Consider the following 27,811-nt stretch of genomic DNA (forward strand, 5'->3'; position numbering starts at 1 on the left):
CACTTAACACGCAGTCGGCCCCACCACCAAAGTGCCATCATCTCAGGGCTCAGCGGTGTGGAAATTTGAGTGTGTGTCTGCCTCATATGAGAGCAATGCCACCTGTACTCTCTGCCACCGAAAATTGAGCCGTGGAAAGACCAAGACCCTCGTAGGGACAATTTCCTTACGAAGGCACATGATGACAAAGCACAAACTGCAATGGGATGACCACCTGAGAAAAAGCAGCACACAAAAGCAAAGCCACACACCACAGTGGAAGATACCAGGCTGCAATTATTTCTCAAAAAAGGCGATACCCAAACTGTACCATGATGTTGAAAGGCAAGTGGTGTCATCTCTGGCACACAGCATTGGGTCAAGGGTCCATCTGACCACATTGTTTGCAAAGCACGGTCAGGCCTGCCCGAAGACTAATTCAGTCCCCACACACAGCATCTCTGCCTGCACGCCGTGTGACTGCCTGCCTAAAGACTAAGTCAGTCCCCACACAGCATCTCTGCCTGCAGGCCGCTTGACTGCCTTCTCCGCCACCACAAACAGGGTCCAGGACTCCAGGTGGATTTCTGGACCTGCTAACATAAACTAACAATTTTTTCTGGTGCGTGTACATGCCTGCCTAATTTTTCTGGCTGCATTGCGCCGGCAACAACAAAACAAAAGGCATATAAATGTGTCAATTCCTCTTCGTGATCGTTACCTTTCCGCGGTGAAGGGGCTTGCGTATCACAATGAAGCAATGACCGCCGGCTATATGAAAGTGTTGGGGGGCACACCCAAGATAACAACGTCGTTGCTTCATTGGGGACAGGCCAAGTTCGATCAGCTGGACAGTCACTGTTGTTCTATCATTGAGCTACCTCAACCTGGCGACCATATGGGCTTGAAAACCGCTATCGCCTTCACTCTCGCCACGGTGCGAACCAGTCCAGCACGGCCGTCACTACACAAACAGCTGTTTGCGGTGCATTACACAGTGAGTTTAGTCTGTCAGTGTGAAGCAGTACACTAAATTACACTACCTGATTGATGTATACACATGCAAGATGTTTTAATGCTGGGGATACACTGTACGTTTCTGTACCGTGTATCGAGCCGCGGATGCTCCCAGCTGATAATTTCCGACAGGTCCGATGACCCGCCAGATCGATACCCTGCTCGATCCCCGCGGGCGGACAATAGCGGGGAGTCAAGCGGAAAATAAGGAAGCGCCCGCGGGGACGATCGGGAATCGATCCGGACGGCGGCGGGGACGCGGCGGGAGTCGATCCGGTGGCTAATCGAGCCGCCGGGTCGACCCATGTATGCCCAGCATAAAGCACTTTACGCCTCCAATTTAGCATGCAATGTGATTTCTGCCCTTAAAACGCTGCTGTGCGTCAAATCCTGATTTTTCCCCGGGATTTTTGCCGTGTATCCCACTCCGCCATGCCCCCCTCCAGGTCTTAGACCCCTTGAAACATCTTTTCCATCACTTTTCTGGCCAGAATTAATGTTTGTAGTTTTGAAAGTTCGCCTGCCCATTAAAGTCTATTGCGGTTCGCAAAGTTCGCGCCAAAGCAAACTTTTTCCGAAGTTTGCGAACCTAAAAATCGGAGGTTCGAGCTATCTCTACTAAACTACAGTTGATTTATTTTAGTCGCTACTCCTTACTGATCTCATTAATGAGCTGACTGATTCCCCTAGTACTTACTACTATATTACCTCATATGTTCAATGGCAACCGGTTTATAATTATGGATGTATTACCGTTTCTACAAATGAGAGCTAGCCATGAGGGTTTCTATTAACACGGAGCTATATATGATTGTACTCAACTACTCAATCGATGACTAACCCCACTGACATTTTATTATTGTATCATCAATTCCTTGGCTGCTTTATTTAATTTATTTTTTATTTAACTGGACTAAAACAATGGAGAGGATGACTGCAACTCTCAGGCACACTGAACCTAAATATCTGTGGGAAACCAACCTTCATGCTCTTATGTTAAATTAGTGGGAGGCCTTAGGTAACAGGGACTCCGATAACAATCATAAGGATAGCATAATATAATCGCTCTTCTCTTATTAATGCTTAGGACCTGACCTTTGTTCCTTATACAAGTTATTTGTAATATATGGGAAGTAGGCCAGCATAATTTATTTTATGTAGCATCAGATATATTATCAAAGGAGTTTTTTTGTTTCCTTTTCAAGGGGTATTACGTTATTTTTCTTCCTTTAGTGCATGATCCTATTGGGGATAGAATACATGATACAGTAGGTCATCTGGACCATATAATATTAAAATATGAATGTACTATGTATCACTGTGTCCAGTGGTTAACCACAAATGTTCACTTATAGCTGAATTATTGCAAATGTCCTGTTTTAGGAAGGCAAATTACACCAAGCTTTGCTTTTTAGTAGGAGGGCTTTTTGGTCCCTTTTATCTTCCCATACATTCCTAGTAGTTTGGGTCACCCTGAGCTGCTTGGTTACTCTGTTTAAGAAAAAATACAATCAATAAAAACGTTATATGTATGCAGGCTTTGAATTAACATGTATGTTATAAATGTTCACTGCAGTTCACACACATAGGACCACATCCTATTCCCTGTGATAAGTAGCTTGCAAACGAGAGCTACCCATCACCTTGCAAACACACAAGGATTACCAAAAAATCCTATTGCTGGCTTCACTCGTGTGATGGCCGATTGTTAGGGAGCATTACTTGGGCAAAAGCCTGAGTGATGCTCCCATATCCCAGGCGATGGGAAGCGAGGTTTTGCACTGTGGTGCTTCCTTTAGAACCACGGTACTGCTCCCTAGCTCTAACAGGACATGCACGAGACTCGACGAAGATCCGCTGCCATCTTCTGCCCCTACATCTGGGGGTCTCCTTTAATAAGGAGCACCTATTGTTTGTAAGGATCCCTTTAGGAAAGCTGGCATAAGAGAAATATGGACTGCAAAATTGGCTTTATTAACCTCCTTAGCGGTAACCCCGTGCTGGACACGGGGTAAGCCGCAGGAGGGTGCCGTTCAGGCCCTGCTGGGCCGATTTGCATAATTTTTTTTTTCAAACACGCAGCTAACACTTTGCTAGCTGTGTGTTTGTTGCTATCGCCGCCGCCGATGCGCCACTAACCGGCGCGATACATGCCCCCCCCCCCCCCCGCATACCCCTTGCGCAGCCTGGTCAATAGGCGCCAGGCTGCGCTATGGGGTGGATCGGGATTCCCTGTGACGTCACGACGTAGATGACGTTACTCCGTTCGTCGCCATGGCGACGGGGGAAGCCCTCAAGGAAATCCCGTTCAGAACGGGATTTCCTTATGGGCAAGCAGCGCCGGCGGCGATCGGAGGGGACGGGCGGACGCTGCGGGGGGGAAGCATGTAGTTAGGCTACATGCTAAAAAAAAAAAAAAAAAAAAAAAAAAAAGGGAGCAAAAACCCTCCCGCGGCCGCGCAGCTGCACGATTCATACCGCCAGGGAGGTTAAGAGATAAGAGAAATTTCCATTCTCTTCAAACGTGGTGATCTATCCTGGAATCACCCATTTTCAAGAGATGCCCGTGTTTGCACAGTTAATGTACAGACAAGAACATACAGAAGGATGTCAAATTATACTGCCAACACAGAGAAAAGGAAAGGCAGTTCTGCTTACCTCTAACATTGGTCTGGCACTGTCATGTATAGACAAAATGTGAGTAATGTTGTTCTTATGAAGCTGTTCTGTATCCCGAGCATCTGCAAGGAGAGGAAATGAAAGTCGTTTTTGTGTATTTAGAAAGTATTTTTTATGTAGGTCTATATTACACCAAAATGAAAATTGCAGTTAGACATTTTATTCATCAAAATTCTTATCTGCAGGCTTCCAGGATAGTGGCCATGTGATAATTTCTTTATGTCTCACAGATGCATGTTGGGAGATTAACCCCAGTTGATGTAAGCAAACTCATCCAGTCTCAATAACAAAAATGCTATAGATGTAACGAAAAAACTCAATTAAGTTTCATCACCAAATAGTGATAAAAACGTAATATACTGACTAGCTACAATGTGTGCATTATATATCATCTAAATAAGAAACAAAATGATATTACTAAAAAGTTTCATTCACACAACGACAAAAAATCCTGATACGTGCTGTGAACTGGTTTGTTCACCTACCAGGTCTTTATCTAATAGGAGCAGAACAGTGAACTCCGCTACTGCAAATTCACACCACATGAGGTATGGAAACATTATGTGTCGGGCTAGCCTTTATGCGCCTCCTCACAGTTTTCTCAACAAGGTGGCAGCACAGTATTGGTATAATCATGCCAGTTTCAACATCTACGGCTAAATGTTGGAGGACACGAACACTAACCATATGCTTTGTCCTGTTGTCTTCTATTTTTTATTGGGCACCATCATGTTACACTTATTATTATTATTATTATTTATTGTATTTATAAAGCGCCAACATATTACGCAGCGCTGGACATTAATTTAGGTTACAGACAATATTTAGGGGTCACATACAGCAATATGACAATACAGGAATACAAGAAAACCAGATCACAGCACAGTATGAGTACAAGGTAATGCTTAATCAGTCACTGGAGGGGAGCATGGAGAGTAGGCAAGTTATGTTCACTCAAATGCATAGCATGGGTTTACAGTAATGGAGGTGCATGATCAGGTAGGACACAAAAGGAGGAGGACCCTGCCCAAAGGCTTACAATCTAGAGGTAGAGGTAGGGAGGGACATGAGAGGTAGGGGACCAGAGTTCAGCTGTTGGTTTAGCGCAGGCATGGGCAAACTTGGCCCTCCAGCTGTTAAGGAACTACAAGTCCCACAATGCATTGCAGGAGTCTGACAGCCACAGTCATGACTCATAAAGGCAAATGCATTGTGGGACTTGTAGTTTCGTAACAGCTGGAGGGCCGAGTTTGCCCATGCCTGGTTTAGAGCAATTGTGAGGGGTGGTAGGCCAGAGTGAAAAGGTGAGTTTTGAGGGCCTTCTTGAAGGTGTTGGAGGGGGCTGCCCTAATGGGTAGAGGTAGGGTGTTCCATAGTGTTGGAGCGGCTCTTGAGAAGTCCTGGAGGCGTGCATGGGACTGGGTGATGCGGGGGACGGTCAGGCGAAGTTCATTGGAAGAGCGGAGTGAGCAGCTTGGTGTGCATCTCTGAGTAGGTTCAGAAATGTAGGTTGGACAGGTTTTGGGGATGGATTTGTAGGTCAGACACAATATCTTGAATCTGATTCTGGACTGGATAGGAAGTCAGTAGAGGGATTCACGGAAGGGAGCCGCCCTGGTGGAGCGATGGGAGGAATGGATAATTCTGGCTGCCGCATGCACGATGGACTGCAGTGGGGCTATTCGGGTCATAGGGAGACCAGACAGAAGGGCATTGCAGTAGTTGAGGTGGGAAATTATGAGGGCATGGATGAGGAGTTTGGTGGTGGCAGAAGTCAGGAAAGGGTGAATCTTACAGATGTTACGAAGGTGGAAGTTGCAGGACTTTGTGAGGTTTTGGATGTGGGGAGTGAAGGAGAGTGCGGAGTCCAGGGTGACACCCAGACAGCGGGCTTGAGAGGTAGGGCAAATGGTAGTGTGGTTAACAGTGACCTGCACATCTGGGAGGACCAGGGATGACCGGGGTGGGAAGATCATAAATTCTGTTTTGTCGAGATTTAGTTTCAGGAACCTAGCGGACATCCAGGAGGAGATGGCAGATAGGTAGGAGGAGACCTTGTCCATGGTAGTGGTGGATGTGTCAGGGGTGTGGAGGTAGATCTGGGTGTCATCTGCATACAGATGATAGTTAAAACCCATGGAGGAGATAACCTTGCCAATGGAGGATGTGTATAGGGAGAACAGTAGGGGGCCAAGGACCGAGCCTTGGGGGACTCCCACAGAGGTTGTTGGGGGTGGACGAGGACTCATTGAAGGAGGTCGTGAAGGAGCGGTTGGAGAGGTAGGATGAAAGCCAGGTCAGGGCGAGATCGTGAATGCCCATGGACTGGAGGGACTGGAGGAGTAGGGGATGATGTACTGTATCAAAAGCTGCTAAAAGGTCAAGGAGGAAAATTGAGTATTTACCTTCAGCTTTAGCTAAGGCAAGGTCATTGACCACTTTGGTGAGAGCCGTTTCGGTTGAGTGGGCAGGCCGAAATCCAGATTGTAGTGGGTCTAGTAGCGAATTGGCATTGAGGTACTGGGTCAGGCGTTTGTGAACCAGACGCTCAAGGAGTTTTGAGGCAAAGGGGAGGAGGGATATTGGGCGGTAGTTGGAGGGTAGCGAGGGGTCGAGGGAGTGTTTGAGCAGGGGCAGTACTGTGGCCTGCTTGAAGTCTGAGGGGAAGGTGCCTGTGGATAGGGAGAGGTTAAACAGGGTAGTGAGGACTGGGGCCAAATCCGTGAAGTGAGGCTGAAGTAGATCAGAAGGGATAAGGTCAAGGGGGGAGGTAGTGGTATGGGAAGTCTGCAGTAGGTGGTTGACTTCCTCAATGGTAGTAGGAGTGAAGGAGGTGAAGGGAGGATAGGGTGGAGGAGGCGTTGGTTGCGAGTGTGGCAGGTGAAGATTGGAGATTACAGTGATTCTACTCATCTGAACCTGACCACACATGGACCAACGGCAGATGAGAATCAAACCTTCCACCCCTAAAGCGCTGATTTAATTGTCAACAAAGTACTAATAGTACTAATGGTAGATTTACCGTCTATGTTTACAGCATCCCCAACATATCTTTTTGATGCTGCCATCTTTCTACGGTAAAGGATTATTGGATTTTTCTTTGGTTCGGTGGTCAAGTACTAGTTTAATCTACATCCAAAATGTATCCAATTCTGCAGATCGCTGAACAGAAATTGAAGAATGTTGGGCAACGCCTGTACTTGCACTAGTTTTTCACAGTGGTTAATCAGGAACTAGCTTATTCATAAATATCTAGTGCCAGTAGATTAAACTAGTACTTGATGAACACCGAACCAAAGAAAAATCCAATAATCCTTTACCGTAGAAAGATGGCAGCATCAAAAAGATGATATGTTGGGGATGCTGTAAACAAAGACGGTAAATTTACCATTAGTACTATTAGTACTTTGTTGACAAATAAATCAGCGCTTTAGGGGTAGAAGGTTTGGTTCTCATCTGCCGTTGGTCCATGTGTGGCCAGCGGGAGAGAACAGTGTAGTGTCAGCTCCGATGTTCTGCTGTAGCCCGGGAATAATGAGTTACCTCCCTAGGCTACATAGGGAACACATCCACCTTCCTATCGTAAACTGCACAGAATTTTCGTCCGCTTACCGCAACCGATCCAATGCAGACTGACAAGTGTGAACAGCTCCTATAAATAAAATAAGATCTGTTCACTGTCATTTTTGCGATGAGTGGAAAACAGACAAAAAAAAAAAAAGTGCCCATTCTCAGCTCAAGTAGACAAAAAAAAAAAAGAAAACATCAAAATATGTATCTGGTACTAGTGCTCTAAGCATTGAGCAAAAACAAGATGGTCTAAATTTAGCCCATAGATAAAAGTTAAGTGACCTAGTTAGCCACACTATCATTTTGCTGAAAGGATTTATCTTAAACTTATAATAGATTAGAGTGACACTTTGGCCTAGATTTATTACAGAACACAGGATGAAATGTGACGCATGCAGCTTCAACTGCATCAATCACTGATGTGTAAAAGTCTACCAAGCATGACATAATAATCTGGAATGAGCATTAATATTCTTAGCTAGATGGAGAATGCATATATACCTAATGGTCAAGGTTACTATTCCAGAGAGCATTAGGAGGAAGACGGCAAAAGAAAAGATGAAGTGTGAGCCAATACAATTTAAAGCAAATCCAAGTACAGAAAAAAGCAAAAGTCAGATACTTCCCTTAGTAAAAGGGATCCTCCAGAGACTTACGACCACCACCACCACAGCTACCAGGGAATCCTATGAAAGTTTTTGGCCACGTTTCTGCCCATGAACAAACATGGCTGCACTATGCATGCACACTGACAGCCCACGCCTGTGCAGTAGCACAAAGCTGCTCGTGCACAGAGGAAAAATCTGAACACAAGTGTCTCTATGATACTGCACAGGCGCGAGCTGCACAGTTTGGTTGCGCTCATACACAGAAGGGAGAGCGACTATATGAACCTATTCAACAAGCCCTTGTTGAATAGTTTCAAAGGGTTCCAGTGCTGGAACACAAAGTTATGATCTTTAGTTTTGCAGAGATAACAGACTTTAGAAAAAAAAATTAACATTTGGTATTCCTTAATAGTAAATGTTTCTAGTGTTTTCCATTACTAAGAAAAAAAAAAAAAACACTTAACAGGAGTAAAACTGCCTTCTGGTCTACAAGGGCAGTTGAACAAATCCACGACCCCCAGGTTCATTAAACAAAAAAAATTATAGATACATCTATATATTTTAGATCTATAGATATTGCAATATCCATAGTAAATACTACAGTTTCCACATAAATCCTGCATGACAAATCAAATATACAGTCTGCACTTTTTCAAAGAAAAAACTTTTTTTTTTTTTTTAAAGAATAACGCTAAAGGGCCCTTTTCCACCAGCTGCGCTCTGATTCAATAATTGGAGCACTTGTGTTTTGCCGATCGCAAGGGCACAACGATTAACATGTTAATCTCGTTGCTCTTTTTCCACCGCTGCGATTTGTTTCCCTGCGGTGCGGGAGAGCGATGCATGCTGCATTTCTCATATGTTTGCAATATACTGCTATAGCAGCCAATCGCAAGCTCTGCTAAATCACAGGGAAAAGCGCACAACGAACCGACCTGACGTACCACACGACCTGTATTTCCACACGTTCGGATGGATAAACGACCAACTCATTTACATACAAAGACAAAAGACAAACACTTATATTGCGCTTTTCTCCTGGCGTACTCAAAGCGCCAGAGCTGCAGCCACTAGGGCGCGCTCTATAGGCAGTAGCAGTGTTTAGGGAGACTTGCCTAAGGTCTCCTGCTAATAGGTGCTGGCTTACTGAACAGGCAGAGCCGAGATTCGAACCCTGGTCTCCGGTGTCAGAGGCAGAGCCCTTAGCCATTACACTATCCAGCCACTGCAGCGTATGATAGCGGAACAAGAAGTTTAACAGTCGATCAAACGACTTGTACACACTAACTGCACAATATCAGACAACCGCAGGCCAACATAAATACGACAGCTGGATCAGGCGAAACGTCTTATCAGTCACTCGTCAAGTCATTTGCACGCATACACAGGCCTGACTGCCGTCCAACAGTCTAAAACGGACTAAAGTCGGACAACAATCAAGAAGTTTTGTTGAGCGTGTGTGTGTATGGGCCTTAAGTGTCCCTCAAAAGGTCATACTCTATTCCCCCATTTTTCCAGGGCCAAATTTTTGGGAAAGCCAACTGACCTACCAGTATATATTTGGGATGAAGGGCAGGATAGCCATGACAAAAGGGTTTAAAGCACATGTGGATATTGCTCTAGGTAGTTTAAAGCTGAACTTATGCTGGGATTACACGTTACTTTTTCGCGTTCGATTCTGCGCACGATCTATTAGCCATTCGATTCTCTGCTCGATTCTCTTATTTTCCACTCGTTTTTCTTATCTTTTTTCCATTCACTTCTATGAGAAATCGAGTGGAAAAGAATCGAGCGGAACATCGGACATGTCGGAATTTTATCGAAGGCATCTATCGGAACGATTCTTTGCAAAAAACGTAATGTGTAATCCCAGCATTAAAAGCTGCAAATTCAGAATGCTTACCACGTAAACATCATAGTCCTCAATAATAATACACCATTTCCACATACTTCCTATCTGAGAAAATTCCGTGTTCATGCAGCTTCAGTACCGCTAACCCAGAATAGGTAAATTAGATGCGGGATATCAAGGGTTAAAGAGTACTAATCTCTTGAAATCCTACACACACCATGATCAGTCCTACCACAACTCTCTGAACTTTGCTTTATCCCAAAACCCCTCTCCCCTCCTTTGCTTGTCACCAACCTTAACAACCCTTACTAACATCACCCTTCACTCACACCCAATAGCCATCACCCTACCCTTGCACTTAAAAATGCCTGACATGGACCCTGAACTTTCACCAAAGCCTAAGCTGAATCTTGACATCCCCAACTTCTATTGCCCTTATCCTCATAACTATACTGTACACGAGTGCAGATAGTTACCAAAACTATGTTCCCGGGCAATGCGAAGCGATAAGCTTCTATCAGCAGTCTGTCAGTATAAGGTATTACCATTCACAGCTTTTGTTATTTTGACAAAGTACATTTCTGGATCCATTCCATAACTAACATTGCACCACACCCCTTGTCTTTTTTGCGCTACTGTGTGTCAACCACGTCCAACTGCACAAAGATAAAACAGAAAATACCGGCAGATGGGTGTGAAGGGGGGGGACTGGAGTATAAAAACATTATTATAGCAAAAATATGATGGCACAAAATTATCATTGACAAGAAGAGCTCTTACGATGTCCATACAGGCTTCAATTCTATCACTAATCTAATGTTTCACATGGGCTGATCATGTGTATGGAAAACAGTTCATTGTACGGGCATGTTTAGATTACACTCATAAAAAGAACCAAAATGAAATTAACAGAATTTTGAAGCCAGTGTTACAGAGTGATGCGGCTCTGATTTAGCTAGCAATACAAACCCAAAAATGGGTTTATTCAGCACTATAGAATCTCCAGTTTCCAACCACACCATCACTATATGAGATGTGCACAAATAGAAGAAACCAGCAGAGGGAAAGGCACCCCCACACACCTGTATTTTGCCATATAAGGACTGCAGCTGAAAAGGAGCAAGATACCAAGGAAGAAGGTTTTTCTCCCCTAAGGGCCCGTTTCCACTTGTGCGTTGCGATCCCGCCGCGGAAAATGCATCAACGAATCCGCATGCGGGTTAGTTCGAGTTTCCATGCGGATTTTCACATACGATCGCACGCGGTTTTCACTATGCGATATTAACCATGTCAATGCCAGCAAGCATGGACATGGGTTTTTACGCGGAAACGCCAGGAAAACAGCAAGACTAACATGTTTGCGGTTTTCCTATTACATTACATTAGCGGCGATTCGCGTGCGGGTGTGGCGGCATGCGAATTCTGACGGCTCTGCCATGCAGATATTTTCTGCACAGCAGACCGCACAGAATGCCTGACAAGTGGAAACAGCCCCATCCACTTGTATTGGTTATGCGAATCTGCATGCAGAAAACACATGCAGATTCACTCTAGTGGAAACGGGCCCTCAAACCAAAAATATGCAGATACCAGAGAGTTTCCGAAGCAAATCATACAAGGCATGGAAGTAAACTGCCAGATAAGTATCAAGGCAAAAAGCTTTAAAAAAAAACTGTCGTGCATACCCTACAATTTACCTAAGCAGTCGGTTCAGTTCTAATATGACTGGATGCACTTATAGCACCATAGGAAATTCTTGGAGATCTCTGGAGAGAATTTACTCAAGTAAACCTGGATGTTCCTTAAATCTCAAAGTCTTATTTTGTATTCAAAGGTTAAAAAATGTCAAGTTTTGCCTCTCCTAGGTATACATGGGTAGTGTTTAACCCCCTTAAGGACCAGAGACCGCTGGTACCATAAACAGAATACCAATGATTTGCCACACACAACCGCCATCCACGCCACATGCCGGGAACATCAGGCCACCCACTCTGCGGTCTCTATGACAGCAGAGTTCCTATGAGCAGGTCAGGAGCCGCTTTCATTGGCTCCTGACCGTGTGATCGTTGCAAGTCAATGAGAGTTTCTTACATTGATCGACAGGGTCAGGCGCCAATGAAATCAGCTCCTGACCGGCTCACAGGGCTCTGCCATCATAGAGACAGCAAAGTGAGTGAGCTGCGATGGGCAGAGAGCGATGCGATCGGCGGGAGAAATGAGCCTGGCAACCACATCAGCATCAAAACAGGACATAGATTGCAACTAGCGTCTTACTTAACTGGTTAAGTTGGATTGGGACTGTACATACATGAGTTTACCTCATGTTACATAGTCCTTATGATACCAAAGGCAAACTGGAAATGAATGCCATGTGTGTGAGTGGGGAGGCGTGTAGATTCTTACCGCACCTCCTGTGTGCCAGTGTCTCCCTCAGTTTAGCTGTAAAGGTCCCCGTTTGGTCTGGTGAGTGGGCTAGGTCAGCGCCCTCGGACCTGGACATACTACACGGCTTATGCACTGAATATTAACTCGACAGCCCTGTGACCATGTACCCTGGGCGACTCTATATATGTCCGTTCACGACTAGCTGCATACCCAGTATGCGACCCAAGCAAACATACTGCGAGCTTGCATAGCATGGCATGTTCAGGTCAGAAGAAGCAGACTCACCGGACCAAACAGGGACTTTTACATGTAAACTGAGGGTGACACCGGCACACGGGAGGTACAGTAAGAACCTACACACTTCCCCACACACATATATAGCATCCATCTTTAATTTCTAATTCGCCTTGAGTATCTTTTAAGTCCTAATATTCCTTTCGGGTGATTGCTGTGGGTTTACATAAACTGCGGAAGACATTTTCTTGTTCACATTTTTGTTACTAATATTTTTATATTTCTTACAGCAAACGGACATGCAAAATGTTTTATTGTATTTGTCAATGTTCACAACATTGCAGCTCAATTTTAATCTAACTTGTTATAAATATTTGTGATTATACAGAAATATACAGTCTTTTAAAGAGAAACGGACCAAGAATTTAACTTTATCCCAATCAGTAGCTGATACCCCCTTTTACATGAGAAATCTATTCCTTTTCACAAACAGACCATCAGGGGGCGCTGTATGGCTGATATTGTAGTGAAACCCCTCCCACAAAGAAATTCTGAATACGTACTCTTAGCAGTTTCCTGTCTGTGAACCCTGTTGCACTGTGGGAAATAGCTATATTTTACAATGGGCAAACACTGACTAAATCATTTATCCATAAGTATTGTAAAAATGAAGCACTTATTACATCATTTTCACTGGAGTTCCTCTTTAAAGTCTATTTTTTTTTCTAACCGTGCAGAAGGCAATTATATATATATATATATATAAATGAGTAAGAGTATTAATAGTGCAGTTACATCAGTGCTCCACGTAGGATCGGTTAGCCATTAGGGAGATTAACAGCATAGCTTCTGTGTTTTTATAGCACATGGAGAAGTCTGATAAGCAAATAAGTCGAATACTCATATGACCAGTGATATAGTCCGGGACCTCAGAACTCTTTAATGAGCCTGTGCTGCTGCCAGTAACAATATATTTGGGAGCATGTATTCAGCACTGACAGAGGCTTTTTCTAGACATATGATGATAGGTAGACTTAACACATTGAATTTATGTCTAACATATATTATATTGCAGTTGTCAGAGCCAGAGGGAGCAAGAAGCTGTGAAAAGATATACAGTAGAATCTCTTTATAGCAAACTCCAAGGGACCATGAAATCTAGTTTACTATATCTGAAGTCTACTATACCAGAATTGGTCATACATTGTATATTTATATAGACTTATTTGCTGGGACCTGAGGACTGGAGTTCACTATATCAGGGTTTACTATAACGAGATTCTACTGTACAAGACAATATGGTTTCGTGTGTACAAGATCTTACTGATTTAGAGCAGCTTCCTGATCAAGAGCCACCGGGCCAGTAATTCAGAATAGGGCAGGGACGCCCAGCCTCTGAACGTTGAGGGTGCTCTTGGCATGGTCCAGAAATGTTTACGTTTCTCGACATCAATAAATCAACACAAACATTTATGTTAAACATAGTCCTGTATTAAAAAGGCCCCAAGTATAAAAAATAGTGTTCATATAGCACATAAAACAATTCTAAAAGGTATAAGAAAACCGCTTTACCAAGTTCTCAGATCACCTACATCCTTTGACAATGCACAAAACCTTAAAAATATTGAGTTGAAAAAGCGACCATCACTTTTAATGGGTAAGAAGAGGTTTTGAAGGATCACTATCCCAAGGATATCACCCAAAACATTTATGAAGGACTTGTTTATGTCCTGCTGTCTAAGTTGACATTTATACCGGTTTTAGATAATACATTTTTGTGGTAGTGATGTGCCTTAACTGTACTCAATGCCTGTCTCCTTCAAAATGAAGAGTAGTGTATAAGTAAATAAATGAATGACTTATGTGTGTATCAAACCTATTCACCACCATGCAACACTGGCTTAAAATTTTTTTTAGATATTTCTTCTGACACGTGATACAAGTATTTTTTTCAGAACTTCTGCTCCCTATCAAGTCCCATGTGTTCTCTCTACTCCACTTATCTAGAGTAAATAAAGTTGCATCCGTTTATCAAAGTGGTTGCATGTAAATTCATATTGTAAATGGATTTTCTATGCTTTAGTTCTTTCTGAGCCTGCAATGAAAAATATGTATGTGCTTAAATGGATTTAGAATATCTATGACGTGTTTTTATTGCCTCGTCCCCCCACAGAAAAGATTTTTCTTACTTCCTGTCTGGATAACAGTCACTGAACAGGAAGTGAAAGGAAACCTCCTCAAAAAAAGAGCAGGGTTAACGTGAAAGTAGTATTAACCCTTGCCTAATTTTTCCACAGCTAAAATTAATCTGGCTGGGGTTATACTTTAAATGGAAAACTCCTTAAGATTTGTATCAGCGGTGCTAAAAAATTAAGTGAAAACTGAATATTAAAACAATAAGAAATTTGAAAACAAATGATCAGTACATGGAAATGCTCTGCAGGTGTGTTACTGACATCACTTATGTTTACAAGTACAGATGTTTCCCCTGAAGAGTGCATCATTGTTCTCTGGAAGGCAAATATTTGCATTAACTATACAAGCATCACAAAGACAAACAAGAAGGAAATCACGCATTGCAATACCATGAAAAAAGTCAGAACTTGTCTATGCTCCAGAAAGACTAGACTCTAGTAATAAAGCCGGCCATACACTAGCCGATTAACCGCCGATCCACAGCAGATTCGATCACTGGGATCGAACCTGCTGTCACATCGTTCACGCTAAACTTCGATCTATTTCGTCCTGAAATAGATCGATCCCGTCGATCACTCCGTGCGGGAAATTCCCGGCGATCGCCCGCGGGTAGGGAGCGCGACGCTAACGGCATACGATCGACGCAAGTATACATTACCTGAAGCTGGCTCCCGGCATCTTCTCCGCATCACCTCCCGGCTGGCATCTTCTCCGCATCACGGCAGGCATCCGGCATCATCAGTGTATAACTTCCTGTGTCACTGCAGTGACAGCGGAAGTACAAATAGAGGGCGCTCCATTTGAACTTCCGCTGTCACTGAAGCGACAGAAAGTTATACGCTGATGCCAGATGTCGTGATGCGGAAGGTGATGGGGAAAGATGCCAGCCGGGAGCCGATGCGGAGAAGATGCCCGGGACCAGGCTTCAGGTAATGTATGCGGGGGGACAGGCGACAGCGGCAGCTCAGCAGATGGTGAATCAGTTTCAGGCTGAAATCGATTCACAATCTGTTTGCAGTAAAGGCAGCCATACGATCCCTCTCTGATCAGATTCGATCAGAGAGGGATCTATTTGTTTGGTCGAATCTAATGGCAAATCGACCAGTGTATGGCTACCTTAAGTCTGGATATACAGTATCTCCCTTATCGTTATTTACCCAGGACAGTCACATTAGGCAAATATTTATGACTTAAGTAAACTGTCAGGTGCAACTAATCACCTTCTCCACTGCACCTAACTTGCTCCACCTGTGATCAGATTGTAATAAATATAATTAAGTTCAGCATGTGAAGCATAAAAAAGTAATGATTCTCATTAAATGCTTGGCAATGCAATTAAAAAGAAACCATAACAACAACTCTTCAATTTCAAATGATTTTTTATTTCACTTGGTAGACTTTTCCAGTTATGTGAATCTTTTTTTTAGAAACTCTTGTGGCAATATGTGACTGGTATAAAATCGATCTATAAATAAAATGGTATCCATGTGCAGGAACGACTTGCATCAACAACTGAACAGTTGTGAAGTGCATGCTTGGAAAATAGACAGTGAAGAAATTGTATTGGCATGGAAATACAAGTGCATTAGTACTTTCTATCTTGCTACTACGGTGACACAGCAGAGAAGAAGGAAAGGTAGAGTGAAAGTGAAAATGTTGACATGCCCACAGCAGCTGTTCCAGGGCAGAAACTGCCTTTACAAGGGCTCCGAGTGGAGAGGGTTAATACTGGGGGTTCCTCTGCCTAGCTATACTGGGGGCTGCCCTGGCTACCTACACTGAGTGGGGATGCATTGGGGTACCCAATACTGGGAGTCTGTCTGGCTACTTATACTTGGGAGGGCTACATTTAGCTACCCAATACTGGTGGCTCAGCTGGCTAATACTGGGGGCTACCCTGCTCAAGCCCCAACAGTGGTGCATGTTTTGTGGAAATCCACAGAGGTAATCAATCAGCTCTGCTGAGACACCAATTACTCCACCTGTAACTGTTTGTGGTTTCGTGACAAACATGTACTGTTGGTGACCCTTGAGGACAGGGTTGGGGAACATTGCCATAAGGTGTAGACAGGGTGGGATAATTCATTATACATCTTTCGTATCTTATGCCGGGCATACACGGCTCGATTTTGCCGCTCGACTCTCCCGCTCGATCGATTCCCCGCTCAATTCCGCAGGCGATTCTCTTATCTTCCGTTCGTTTTTCTTATCGGTTTCCATTGTGTTCAATGAGGAATCGAGCGGCAAAACGATCGGGTGGTAGATCGGACGTGTATGAAATTATCTATCGAGCCATCTAAATGGATCAGAATGGAGCTGTGTATTTCAATCCCAGCATAGGTTGCATTTAGTAAATACTGCTGGAATTTAAGTATGATTTTTTTTTTTATTTCAGGCTGAAAAGCTACACAATGAATATCATAAAGGGGCGATTCTTTTCTGTACCCACAAGGTAATATCGTGATATATCGGCCATTACATTTTTTTCAAACGCTTTGCCAACTGAGGGCCTTTTCTCCAGATGAGGCCAAAGATTTATTTTATTTATTGGATTTATAAAGCGCCAACATATTACGCAGCGCTGTACATTGATTTAGGTTACAGACAAGATTTAGGGGTGACATACAGCAAAATTGACAATACCTGAATACAAGAAAGACCAGATCACGCAGCACAGTAGGAGTACAAGGTAATTCTTAGTCAGTCACTGGAGGGGAGCATGGAGATTAGGCAAGTTAGGTTCACTCAGATGCATGGACACAAAAGGAGGAGGACCCTGCCCAAAGGCTTACAATCTAAAGGGAGAGGTAGGGACACGAGAGGTAGGAGACAAGAGTTCAGCTGTGGGTTTAGAGCACTTGTGAGGGGTAGTAGGCCAGAGTGAAAAGGTGAGTTTTGAGGGCTTTCTTGAAGATGTTGAAGGAGGGGGCTGCCCTAATGGGTGGAGGTAGGGAGTTCCATAGTGTTGGAGCAGCTCTTCATAAGTCCTGGAGGCGTGCATGGGATTGGGTGATGCGGGGGGCGGTTAGGCGAAGTTCATTGGAAGAGCGGAGTGAGCGGCTAGGTGTGTACCTCTGAGTAAGATCGGAAATGTAGGTTGGACATGTTTTGTGGACGGATTTGTAGGTCAGACACAGTATCATGAATCTGATTCTGGACTGGATAGGAAGCCAGTGGAGGGATTCAAGGAGGGTATCCGCCATGGTGGAGCGATGGGAGCAGTGGATAATTCTGGCTGCCGCATTCATGATGGACTGCAGTGGGGCTGTTCGGGTCATAGGGAGACCAGACAGCAGGGCATTGCAGTAGTCAAGGCGGGAAATTATGAGGGCATGGATGAGGAGCTTGGTGGTGGCAGAGGTCAGGAAAGGGCGAATCTTACAAATGTTACGAAGGTGGAAGTTGCAGGACTTTGTGAGGTTTTGGATGTGGGGAGTGAAGGAGAGTGTGGAGTCCAGGGTGACACCCAGACAGCGGGCTTGAGAGGTAGGGTGAATGGTAGTGTGGTTAACAGTGACATGCACATCTGGGAGGTTTATGGATGTCCGGGGTGGGAAGATCATAAATTCCGTTTTGTCTAGGTTTAGTTTCAGGAACCTAGCGGACATCCAGGAGGAGATGGCTGATGGACAAGGTCTCCTCCTGTCTATGGTAGTGGTGGATATGTCAGGGGTGTGGAGGTAGATCTGGGTGTCATCTGCATACAGATGATAGTTAAAACCCATGGAGGAGATAACCTTGCCAATGGAGGAAGTGTTTAGGGTGAACAGTAGGGGGCCAAGGACCGAACCTTGGGGGACTCCCACCGAGAGGTGGTTGGGGGTGGATGAGGACTCATTGAAGGCGGTCGTGAAGGAGCGGTTGGAGAGGTAGGATGAAAGCCAGGACAGGGCAAGATCGTGAATGCCCATGGACTGGAGGGACTGGAGGAGTAGGGGATGATCTACTGTGTCAAAAGCTGCTGAAAGGTCAAGGAGGAGAATGGAGTATTTACCTTCAGCTTTAGCTAAGGCAAGGTCATTGACCACTTTGGTGAGAGCAGTTTTGGTTGAGTGGGCAGGCCGAAATCCAGATTGGAGTGGGTCTAGCAGTGAGTTGGCATTGAGGTACTGGGTCAGGCGTTTGTGAACCAGGCGTTCAAGGAGTTTTGAGGCAAAGGGGAGGAGGGAGATAGGACGGTAGTTGGAGGGTAGCGAAGGGTCGAGGGAGGGTTTCTTGAGCAGGGGTAGTACAGTGGCCTGCTTGAAGTCTGAGGGGAAGGTGCCTGTGGACAGGGAGAGGTTGAACAGGGTAGTGAGGACTGGGGGTCAAGGGGGGGGAAGTAGTGGTATGGGAAGTCTACAGTAGGTGGTTGACTTCCTCGGTCGTAGTAGGAGGGAAGGATGTGAGGGGAGGATAGGGTGGAGGAGGAGTTGGGTGGGAGGGGGTTGGAGGTGAAGATTGGAGATTGGATATTTCCTGGCGGATGGAGACAATTTTGTTGGTGAAGTGGGTGGCAAAATCAGTCTTATCACCCGAACGACAGTCTGTAAACACGCCCGATTTGGCAAGCGGACGACTGAACGACGGGACGTTCAAACGACCCATCGTTCGGAAAAATCTGACGTGTGTATGGGCCTTTACTCACATTCAGGTATAAAAGATTTTGCATGTGCTTCACCCCTCTGGAATGCCCTTTCACAACACATCAGACACCTTTGATATTTTTAACGCTCCCTCAAAATACACTTTAAGAAAAACATAAGCTCATGACCTACCTAGCTATTCCCCTTGACCTAAGACCAAGTTGCACTGCTACTAGATACCTAAAAATACACTGTCCCATGTGTCTAGGTATGATAATTTTATACTACCTAACCTCTGGTTTTGTGATTCCTTTAAATTGTAAGTAGCTCGCAAGGACAGGGCTCTCTCAACCTTGTGTGTCTTGGAATTTGTTACTTTTGTCACAAATTACCAATTATGTAGTTTGTGCCAATTCTGTATTTTGTATATTGGTGTATACCATTATCTGTATTATGTACCCCATGTTTGTTTCTTACTTTGCACAGCACCACAAAATATGTTGGCCCTTTATTATAAAATATTATTATTATTAATAATAATAATTAATATTTAGAAAAAAGGAAGGTCCGCTTCAATGTCTCCAAAAATTATTTAGGACTTATCCCAAAACAGCAGGACTGACAAAAAAAGCTGACATGTTTCAGACCTAGCGTAGTCCTTAACCTGCTGGGCGTTCTGATTCCGGGTCTTTTTTCGCCCGATTTATTTTTTAATATCATGTAGCTAGCCTAGCGCTAGCTACATGATTTTCCCCGTCCAGCTCCTTTCCTCCCACCCTTCTGATCGCCGCCGGCGATCACGCCCATAAGGAAATCCCGTTCTGAATGGGATTTCCTTGAGGGTTTCCCCCGTCGCCATGGCGACTAACGGAGTGACGTCATGGATGTCGTGACGTCACAGGGACTCCCGATCCACCCCAAAGTGCAGCCTGGCGGTCGATCGGCCAGGCTGCGTACGGGGTCTGCGGGGGGGGGGGGGCCTCTTTCGCGTCGGGTAGCGGCGGCGATCAGGTAGGTTTAAAAAAAATAAAATAAATTATTCAAATTGGCCCAGCGGGGCCTGAGCGGTGCCCTCTAGAGTCTCTGGACGAGCACAGCTCAGCAATACGTACATGGACATAGGACTATGGTAAGGATTAGATTGTGAGCCCCTCTGAAACACAGTTAGGTGACAAGACAACTCTGTACTGTGCTCTATACTGTCCCCTCTGGTTGACCCTGCATCCAGTCCTGTTCTCCCTATGTCCCCTCCTGGCCACCCTCTGTCCCATCCTGCATCTTTCCTCCGCTCCCGTGTATAATAATTAGCAGCAGAACGGCTCACATCATCAGGCGTGTCCAGCTGCGATCAGCAGACCTCTCAACTTCCGTGCGGCTCCCCCTAGTGAAGACTTCTGCTGATCACGTCAACAGCAAAAGCCTTTACTATGGGAAGCCACACCGAAGAGGAGATGTCTGATAAGTTGAGCCACTCTGCCGCCAATTCATTTTACAGAAAGTAGATTCGTATCGGCGAGCTATCGCAAGTCGAGGACTCCCTGTCTTTGGAATATAAGATGCAGGGACATTTTCTCCCCATTTTTTTTAGGAGAGAAAAAGTGCATCTTATATTCTGAATAAAATACATATACACAATACACACACATACACACTTTATTTACATTATTTTTTTTGCTTATACCATTTCAATTAAATGTCCGATCCAATGACACATTCATGGAGTAACCTCCTTTGAGAGTAATATGTGAAATTGAACAAAATAAATATACAACAACGATAAAACATACCTTTGAAATTTCCTATGAATAACCCAGGAAGAATCTGTGGGAAAACAGCTGAATTAATACCATATAACAAAACTTAATGCTAAGCATTATCCATTAAAATAGTACAAACAATTGATTTGAATATTTAAATAAAGAGGATTCAAGCACTTGTGCACTCCCTGCTTGGTTTGCTTTGCAAACAACTAAATAGGCTAGATAAGATACCAGCTGCACAGAATAAGCCTATAAAACTGACCCCACACACAGTCGATTTCTCCGATTTATTTTTGTCAGGTTTATGCTGGGAATACACGGCTTGATTCTGAGCCATTTAGAGGTCTCGATATTTTCCGACATGTCCGATCTCCCGCCCGATCGTTTCTGTGCTCGATTCTGCATAGAGGACAATGGGAAAAGATAAGAAAAACAAGCAGAAGAGAAGATAATTTCCTGCAAAATCGAGCGCGGAAACGCTCGGGCACGGAATTGAGCGGCAAAAATCGAGTAGCGTATGCCTAGCATAAGGCTGTATTTCTACTTACTTCCGCATCACGTGCGGCCAGCAGGAGCAGACAGTATGATGTCCACTATGATTGTCCGCAGTGATACGCACCCCCATACGCCCTATAACGCATCCTCCTGGCCCGGGATTATCGCAGACTGCACAGAAGCGTGTCAAGTGTAAACAGCTCCTATGTATAACATAGGAGCTGTTCATGCTCTGCTTAGCAATGAGCGGAGAGGTAAAAAAAAAAAAAAAAAAATGTCCGTTCTCCACTCTAATGTGAACAGAGCCTGAATCATTTTAAATTAGCTCACTTATCTATTACTCCAACAAACCAGATCAATAGAGTTTCAATTGATTCTGTGCACCTTAAAGGAGAACTGAAGAGACAGGTGTATGGAAGCTACCATATTTATTTCCATTTAAGCTATACCAGTTACCTGGCTATCCTGCTGATCCTCTGCCTCTAATACTTTCAGCCATAGACCCTGAACAATCATGCAGCAGATCAGGTTTTTCTGACAATTTTGATAGATATGACAAGATTAGCTGCATGCTTGTTTCTGGTGTGATTCAGACACTACTTCAGCCAAATAGATCAGCAGGGCTGCCAGGCAACTGGTATTGCTTAAAAGGAAATCAATATGGCAGCCTCCATATACCTCTCACTACAGTTCTCCTTAAATCTGATCAGACATACTGGAAAATCACTGACCCATGAGGCAGAAGTGGTGGGATATTAATGGCCCATAGTATTGCACTGCATCAAGCAATACCACACTTGCAGTCAATCTGTCCAGAATCAACCCATATATATAGCAGAGGAAACCTGAGACGAAAGAAGTCTCAGGAGTTATACTTACCTGGAGCTTCCTCCATCCCCCTTGAGGCCCCTCGGTTCCTCACCATTTCCCCGGGCCACTCCAGTCCCTCTTATTGACGGCACGAACCCGATGCAGAATGCTTCTGGTGACACATGTGCGACGAGGGAGACTGGAGTGGCCGAGGGAGACGGTGAGGGGCCGAGCAGCCGCAACGAGGCTGGGGTAAGACCTAGAAAGCATAAACCCGAGACTTCTTTCATCTCAGGTACACTTTAAAAGGGGAATTTCAGCCTAAACAAACACACTCTAATTAAGTTACATTAGCTATGTTAATTAAAATCGATAGGTAATATCTCTTACCCACCCGGTTTTAAAAGAACAGGCAAATGTTTGTAATTTCATGGGGAAGCCATCTTTTTGGTTGAAAGGAGGTGACAGGGAGCATGAGACAGTTCTAACTGTCCTGATCACCCCTTCCAGCTGCAAATGTTTTGCACCAAAACAGCAGAACGAGAACAACATCAGAAATCCCATCATGCTTTGCACAGCATCAGGGGAAAAATGCCAGGGCAGATTTCTTCTATGCAGCGAAAAATGAGGCTTGGGTAAGAAAAACAAAGTTCTGATGCGGTGAACCCGTTAGGCCCCATTCACTCGCCGCAAATCGCCCAAAAATGGGCAAAAACGTGAAATGCAAACACGTCGCCAGTACCATTTTCAGGCGATTTCCTGGCTATCGAGTTTCAGTGCTATAGAAGCGCTAAATACGATCGCAGAAAAATCGCCGCAGTGTTCAGTGATTTTCCCGCTGAAAAATCACTCCTGCAAAACACCGGCAAAAATCGCCGGCATTTTGCGTTTCTAAGTGTGAATGGGCCCTTAAAGAAACACCAAGCTTTTTCAGTGCTGCCGAGTAGATTTTTAGTCTGCAGGTTCACTTTAAGGCAAATCTGAAACAGGAAAAAAAAAAAAAAAAAAAATAGGAGATTACCGGAAGATACTCACCACTTGTGAGGCTTCCCCAATCATCGAGCCCTCAGCTTCTCACTAGGGACTCTTAAGGGGCCCATACACTCAGCCGATTTTGTGGCCGACCGATCGCAAATCGGTTGGCCGATCGACGGCCGATTTCGATGGATTTCCATCGAACTGGCAGGGTGGAAAATTTAGGTCGATCTGATGAGATTGCTTATCAGTTTGCATTGGCCTTAATGGAAATCTGATGGCAAAAAAATGCCATCAGATCGAATTTCAATAGATTTCAAACTGAAATCTATTGGAATTCTATCCTGGTAAAATATGTTCTAAAAACGCATCAGATAGATCATCAGATGCATTTCTTATCTATCTGCTGCCAATCTGACGAGTGTATGGGCACCTTTATTCATGGCCGCACTGGCAGTCGTCCATCTGAACTGGCCTTCTACCAGCAATGGGTACAAGAGTTTTCAATTTGCAACTTCATCCCACTTTAAAGAGAACCCGAGGCGGGGTTCTCACAACAAAATCCCCATACAGAGGCTGGCTCTGCCTATAGACTCCATAAATCACAGCCGCGTTGCCGACACGCAGAGTGTCAGCAGCGGCTGTGTTTAGCTTCCTAACATCAGTCTCCGCTCTCCCCCGCCTCCTGTATCACTCCGGTCTCCGCCCACGTCCCTTCCCTCCACGTTAATTGGAGGGAAGGGACGTGGGCGGGGACCGGAGCTCTGCAGGAGGCGGGCGAGCGCCGAGACTGACGTTAGACGTTTATGGGGTCTGGCTGAGTGCAGGGGGATTTTGGGGGGGGGGGGGGGGGGGAAATCGGATTAGCAACAGAGGCTGGGCTCTATAGGCAGAGCCAGCCTCTGTATGGGGATTTTGTTGTGAGAACCCTGCCTCGGGTTCTCTTTAAACAATGGAAACTGCTTGGCTGTCCTGCTGATCCTCCACCTCTAAAGGTACATACACACGTCGGATTTTTCTAAACGTCCGGTCGTTCAGCTGATAAGACTCGATTTGAATGATCCGCAAAGAGGATCATTTAAGTCCAGTCTTATAAGTTGCACGACCGATGTGTGTACGAGCTTTAATACTTTTAGCAATAGACCGTGAACAAGCATGCAGCAGATCAGGTGTTTCTGACTGAAGTTTGACTGGATTTGCCATACGCTTGCATCAGGTGAGCAAGTCAGACACTTAATGTATGAAAGGTCTGAAAGACTGCCAGGCAACTAGTATTGTTTAAAAAAGGTAATACGGCAGCTTTAATACCCCTCTCACTTCAGGTGTCTTTAGACCACTTCATGCAAAATGGAGGTTTATAAACATCCTATTTGTGCATCATTAGTGCATACAGGACATTTACATAGGCAACTGTTCTACCAAATGCACATGCACCTTGTTCTCTATCAAACCAAGTGGAAGAAAACACATGGGGGAATATTTGGTATGGGACTGGATTTCTCATAGCCTTGCACATCATCAGGCAGTGCAATGCTAGCAGTAATAATGCTCTGACCAAAATATCACCACAGATCTGCTGTTGAAATCTGATTTATCTGAGTGGTTACACAATCTATATTTGAACAGTCAAATCAATATTTATAATACCATATGAAATCGGTATATATTCAGCTCAATGCAGTAAAGCACAGCAGAACATGTCCTCCCTTATCAGGTCTCCTTGCTGCCTGCAGGCTAGTGATGTGCTTGTAGAGAACTCGGCCTGGAACTGACGCCCGAGGGATTGATGATTACCAATCACTGTGGGTAACAGTCCTCGTATGAGTTTACACAGCTTAACCACTTGTGCACCGGCAGTCTCGGGACCCTTCAGGACCAGAGACTGCTGATACCAAAAAACGGCTTCTACCCACCAATCGCCGCAGGGACCAGTCACTCACCCATCTCAAAGGCGGAGTGAGGGGCCTGCGGCAATGAGTAAGAGGCGCGATTGGGGGTAGCAGCGGGTCTGGTTGAGCACGGTCATTGAAATGTACGCCCTGGCAAGAACAAGCAGCCACAAACAAGGTGCAGATTTCAATTACCGCAGTTTGGAAGCAGTTAAAGAGGCACCACAACGGCATATAGAAGAATGTACTAAATTATTCAGGATACACAAGGTTACATGAATTATTCTGGTTTCAGCATCAGAAACACTTCCTATATCTATATATTGCCGTGTAGTGGTATGTAACCCTGCCATCACAGTGATGTTTTAGCCTAGGCTATGACGTCACGAAAGCTTTCTCCTCCTAGTGCACTCTGGTAGATGAGCTTATTTCTGCTAATTTCAGAACACTGAGTATACAAACAATTTGCAGTGATGCACTTGTAAGCAGTAAAAATGTCACCACCTGTACTAAATTTGAGAATGTAAATCAGGGTGAGGAAAGACTATACAGCCAGGATTTACATTACAGGAGCCTATAGGCACAGATGTCCCAACACCCTAGACTTCACGCTCCATGAACCTACAAATTCCTGCCGAACCGCACTGCAAGTGTGCTGGCTACCCCAGCTGTAACTTCTCTCTTATTTCCCTTGCCTGTCATGGTAGCTACAGGTGACCCTTAGTATTAAGTAGCCAAAGGTATCCTCAATATTAAGTAGCTAATGGTACCCCCGACTAAAGGGAGATCTCGTCAGTGGGATGCCGAGTGGTATGTGAGTAATCTCTCATTTATGCTCTGCTCAGGACACTGCATAGCAAAGTAAGGAGGGAGCCCTTCGAGTAGGGGAGTGAGCCGCCCTTCCATCAGGCACTTGTAGGCACATGCCTACAGTGCCTTATGATAAATCCGGCCCTGTATACAGTGGACAAACCGAATTCAGCAGAACTCTGCCTGAATGCTAATGTAACAACTGCAATCACTAGTCCTGTTCCACACAATGCAGTACAAAACTGCAGTGAGTAGTATATGGAGGCTGCCATATTTATTTCCTTTTAATAATAATTGCAGTATTTGTATAGCACCTTTCTCCTGTCGGACTCAAAGCGCTTGCGAGGCAGCCACTAGAGCGCACTCAGTAGCAGTGTTAAGGAGACTTGCCCAAGAAACTCCTTACTGAAATAGGTGTTGGCTTACTGAACAGGCAGAGCCGAGATTTGAACCTAGGTCTCCTGTGTCAAAGGCAGAGCCCTTAACCATTACACTATCCAGCCACTTTAAATAATACCAGTTGCCTGGTAGTCCTGCTGATCTATTTGGCTGCAGTAGTGTCTGAATAACACCAGAAACAAGCATGCAGCTAATCTTGTCAGATCTGATGCATGCTTGTTCAGGGTCTATGGCTAAAAGTATTAGAGGCAGAGGATCAGCAAGATAGCCATGCAACTGGTATTGCTTAAAAGGAAATAAATATGGCAGCCTCCCTATTCTCACTACAGTTGTCCTTGAAGCACTGATTTTTATTGCCATTTGATATGATGAGTTTATCGAATAGCAGCGTCTAACACCACATGTCAGCGATTGACATATGGTGGCGCTACCTGGTGGCAGAGAACAGTGACAAATCTGTAAATATCTCAAATTGTGCTAGAAAAAAATAAAATAAACTTTTTAAAAATTGATTATTCCATAAGCTTTCTATGCAGAGTTGTCAAAATGATGTAGCTTTTATTTTGGTACACTGCAGGGGCACCAAATAGGAGGTGGAAATTAAAGGTAGCCATACACTGGTCGATTTGCCATCAGATTTGACCAACAGACAGATCCCTATCTGATCGAATCTGATCAGAGAGGGATCGTATGGCTGCCTTTACTGCAAACAGATTGTGAACCGATTTCAGCCTGAAACCGATCACAATCTGTTGTGGTGGTGCTGCCGCCGCTCCCCCCGCCCGCATACATTACCTGCTCCGCTGGTGCCACTGCCCCCGGTCACCGCTCTTCTTCTCCGTCTCCGCTCTGGCCTGCTCTGGTCTCCGGCATGCTTCCCTTCTTCCTGTCTGGGGGAAGTTTAAACAGTGAGCGCCCTCTACTGTTTAAACTTCCTGCCGGGACAGGAAGAAGGGAAGCATGCCGGAGACCAGACCAGAGCGGAGACGGAGAAGAGCGGAGACCCGGGAGTCACGCCGACGGAGCAGGTAATGTATGTGGCTCTATTGCGTCGGTCGTCGGGCACTCGAACGCCGCTAGCAATGCGCTCTTTACCCGCGGGCAATCGACGGTTATTTTCCGCACGGCGCGATCGACGGGATCGGACGGAACGGATCGAAATTCGGCGTGTAGCGTGAACGATTGGCAGCAGATTCGATCCCAGTGATTGAATCTGCTGTCGAAACGGGCGCAAATCGGGCCAGTGTATGGCCACCTTAAGACTTTAAGAGAGAAAAGGTGATAATTATGTGATCATAGTGATCAGGAGCCAATTAACATCGCCCCCCATTCATTCCAGAGGGTGTCAGCTGTCAGAGAGGACAAGACTGCAGCAATAAAAATCTACTGTGTCAGAAACTAGTGTTCATATAAGGTCAGTAAATTTTACTATGGTGCGGTCCTAAAGTGGAGGAAATAAAAATTGCATTTATTTTACTACAAGTTTCCTTTTAAAAAGTTTGACCAATTTAAAAATAGTAATGCTATACTCTCAATATTAAAAAATTGCTCTGCACATGTTCCACAGCAGAGCTGTGTATTTTGTTTC

The 27,811-nt window shown here is 44.8% G+C and overlaps 1 protein-coding gene across 4 annotated transcripts in view; it reads right to left on the minus strand.

Annotated features, from left to right (window-relative positions):
- The window catches only part of DUSP22 (dual specificity phosphatase 22), a 99,187-nt gene that overhangs the window by 49,211 nt on the left and 22,165 nt on the right, over positions 1-27,811 (minus strand). For 3 of the 4 annotated variants that reach the window (XM_068234606.1, XM_068234605.1, XM_068234607.1), the window contains 2 exons: positions 20,873-20,906; positions 3,655-3,737 (listed from right to left, as the gene is read on the minus strand). In XM_068234606.1, coding sequence (XP_068090707.1) covers positions 3,655-3,737; positions 20,873-20,906 — 117 coding nt within the window. The remainder of the gene's footprint in view (positions 1-3,654; positions 3,738-20,872; positions 20,907-27,811) is intronic. The other variant, XM_068234609.1, reaches the window with a different exon arrangement.

The sequence above is a fragment of the Hyperolius riggenbachi genome, chromosome 5, assembly GCF_040937935.1.
Source record: "Hyperolius riggenbachi isolate aHypRig1 chromosome 5, aHypRig1.pri, whole genome shotgun sequence".
Lineage (NCBI taxonomy): Eukaryota > Metazoa > Chordata > Amphibia > Anura > Hyperoliidae > Hyperolius > Hyperolius riggenbachi.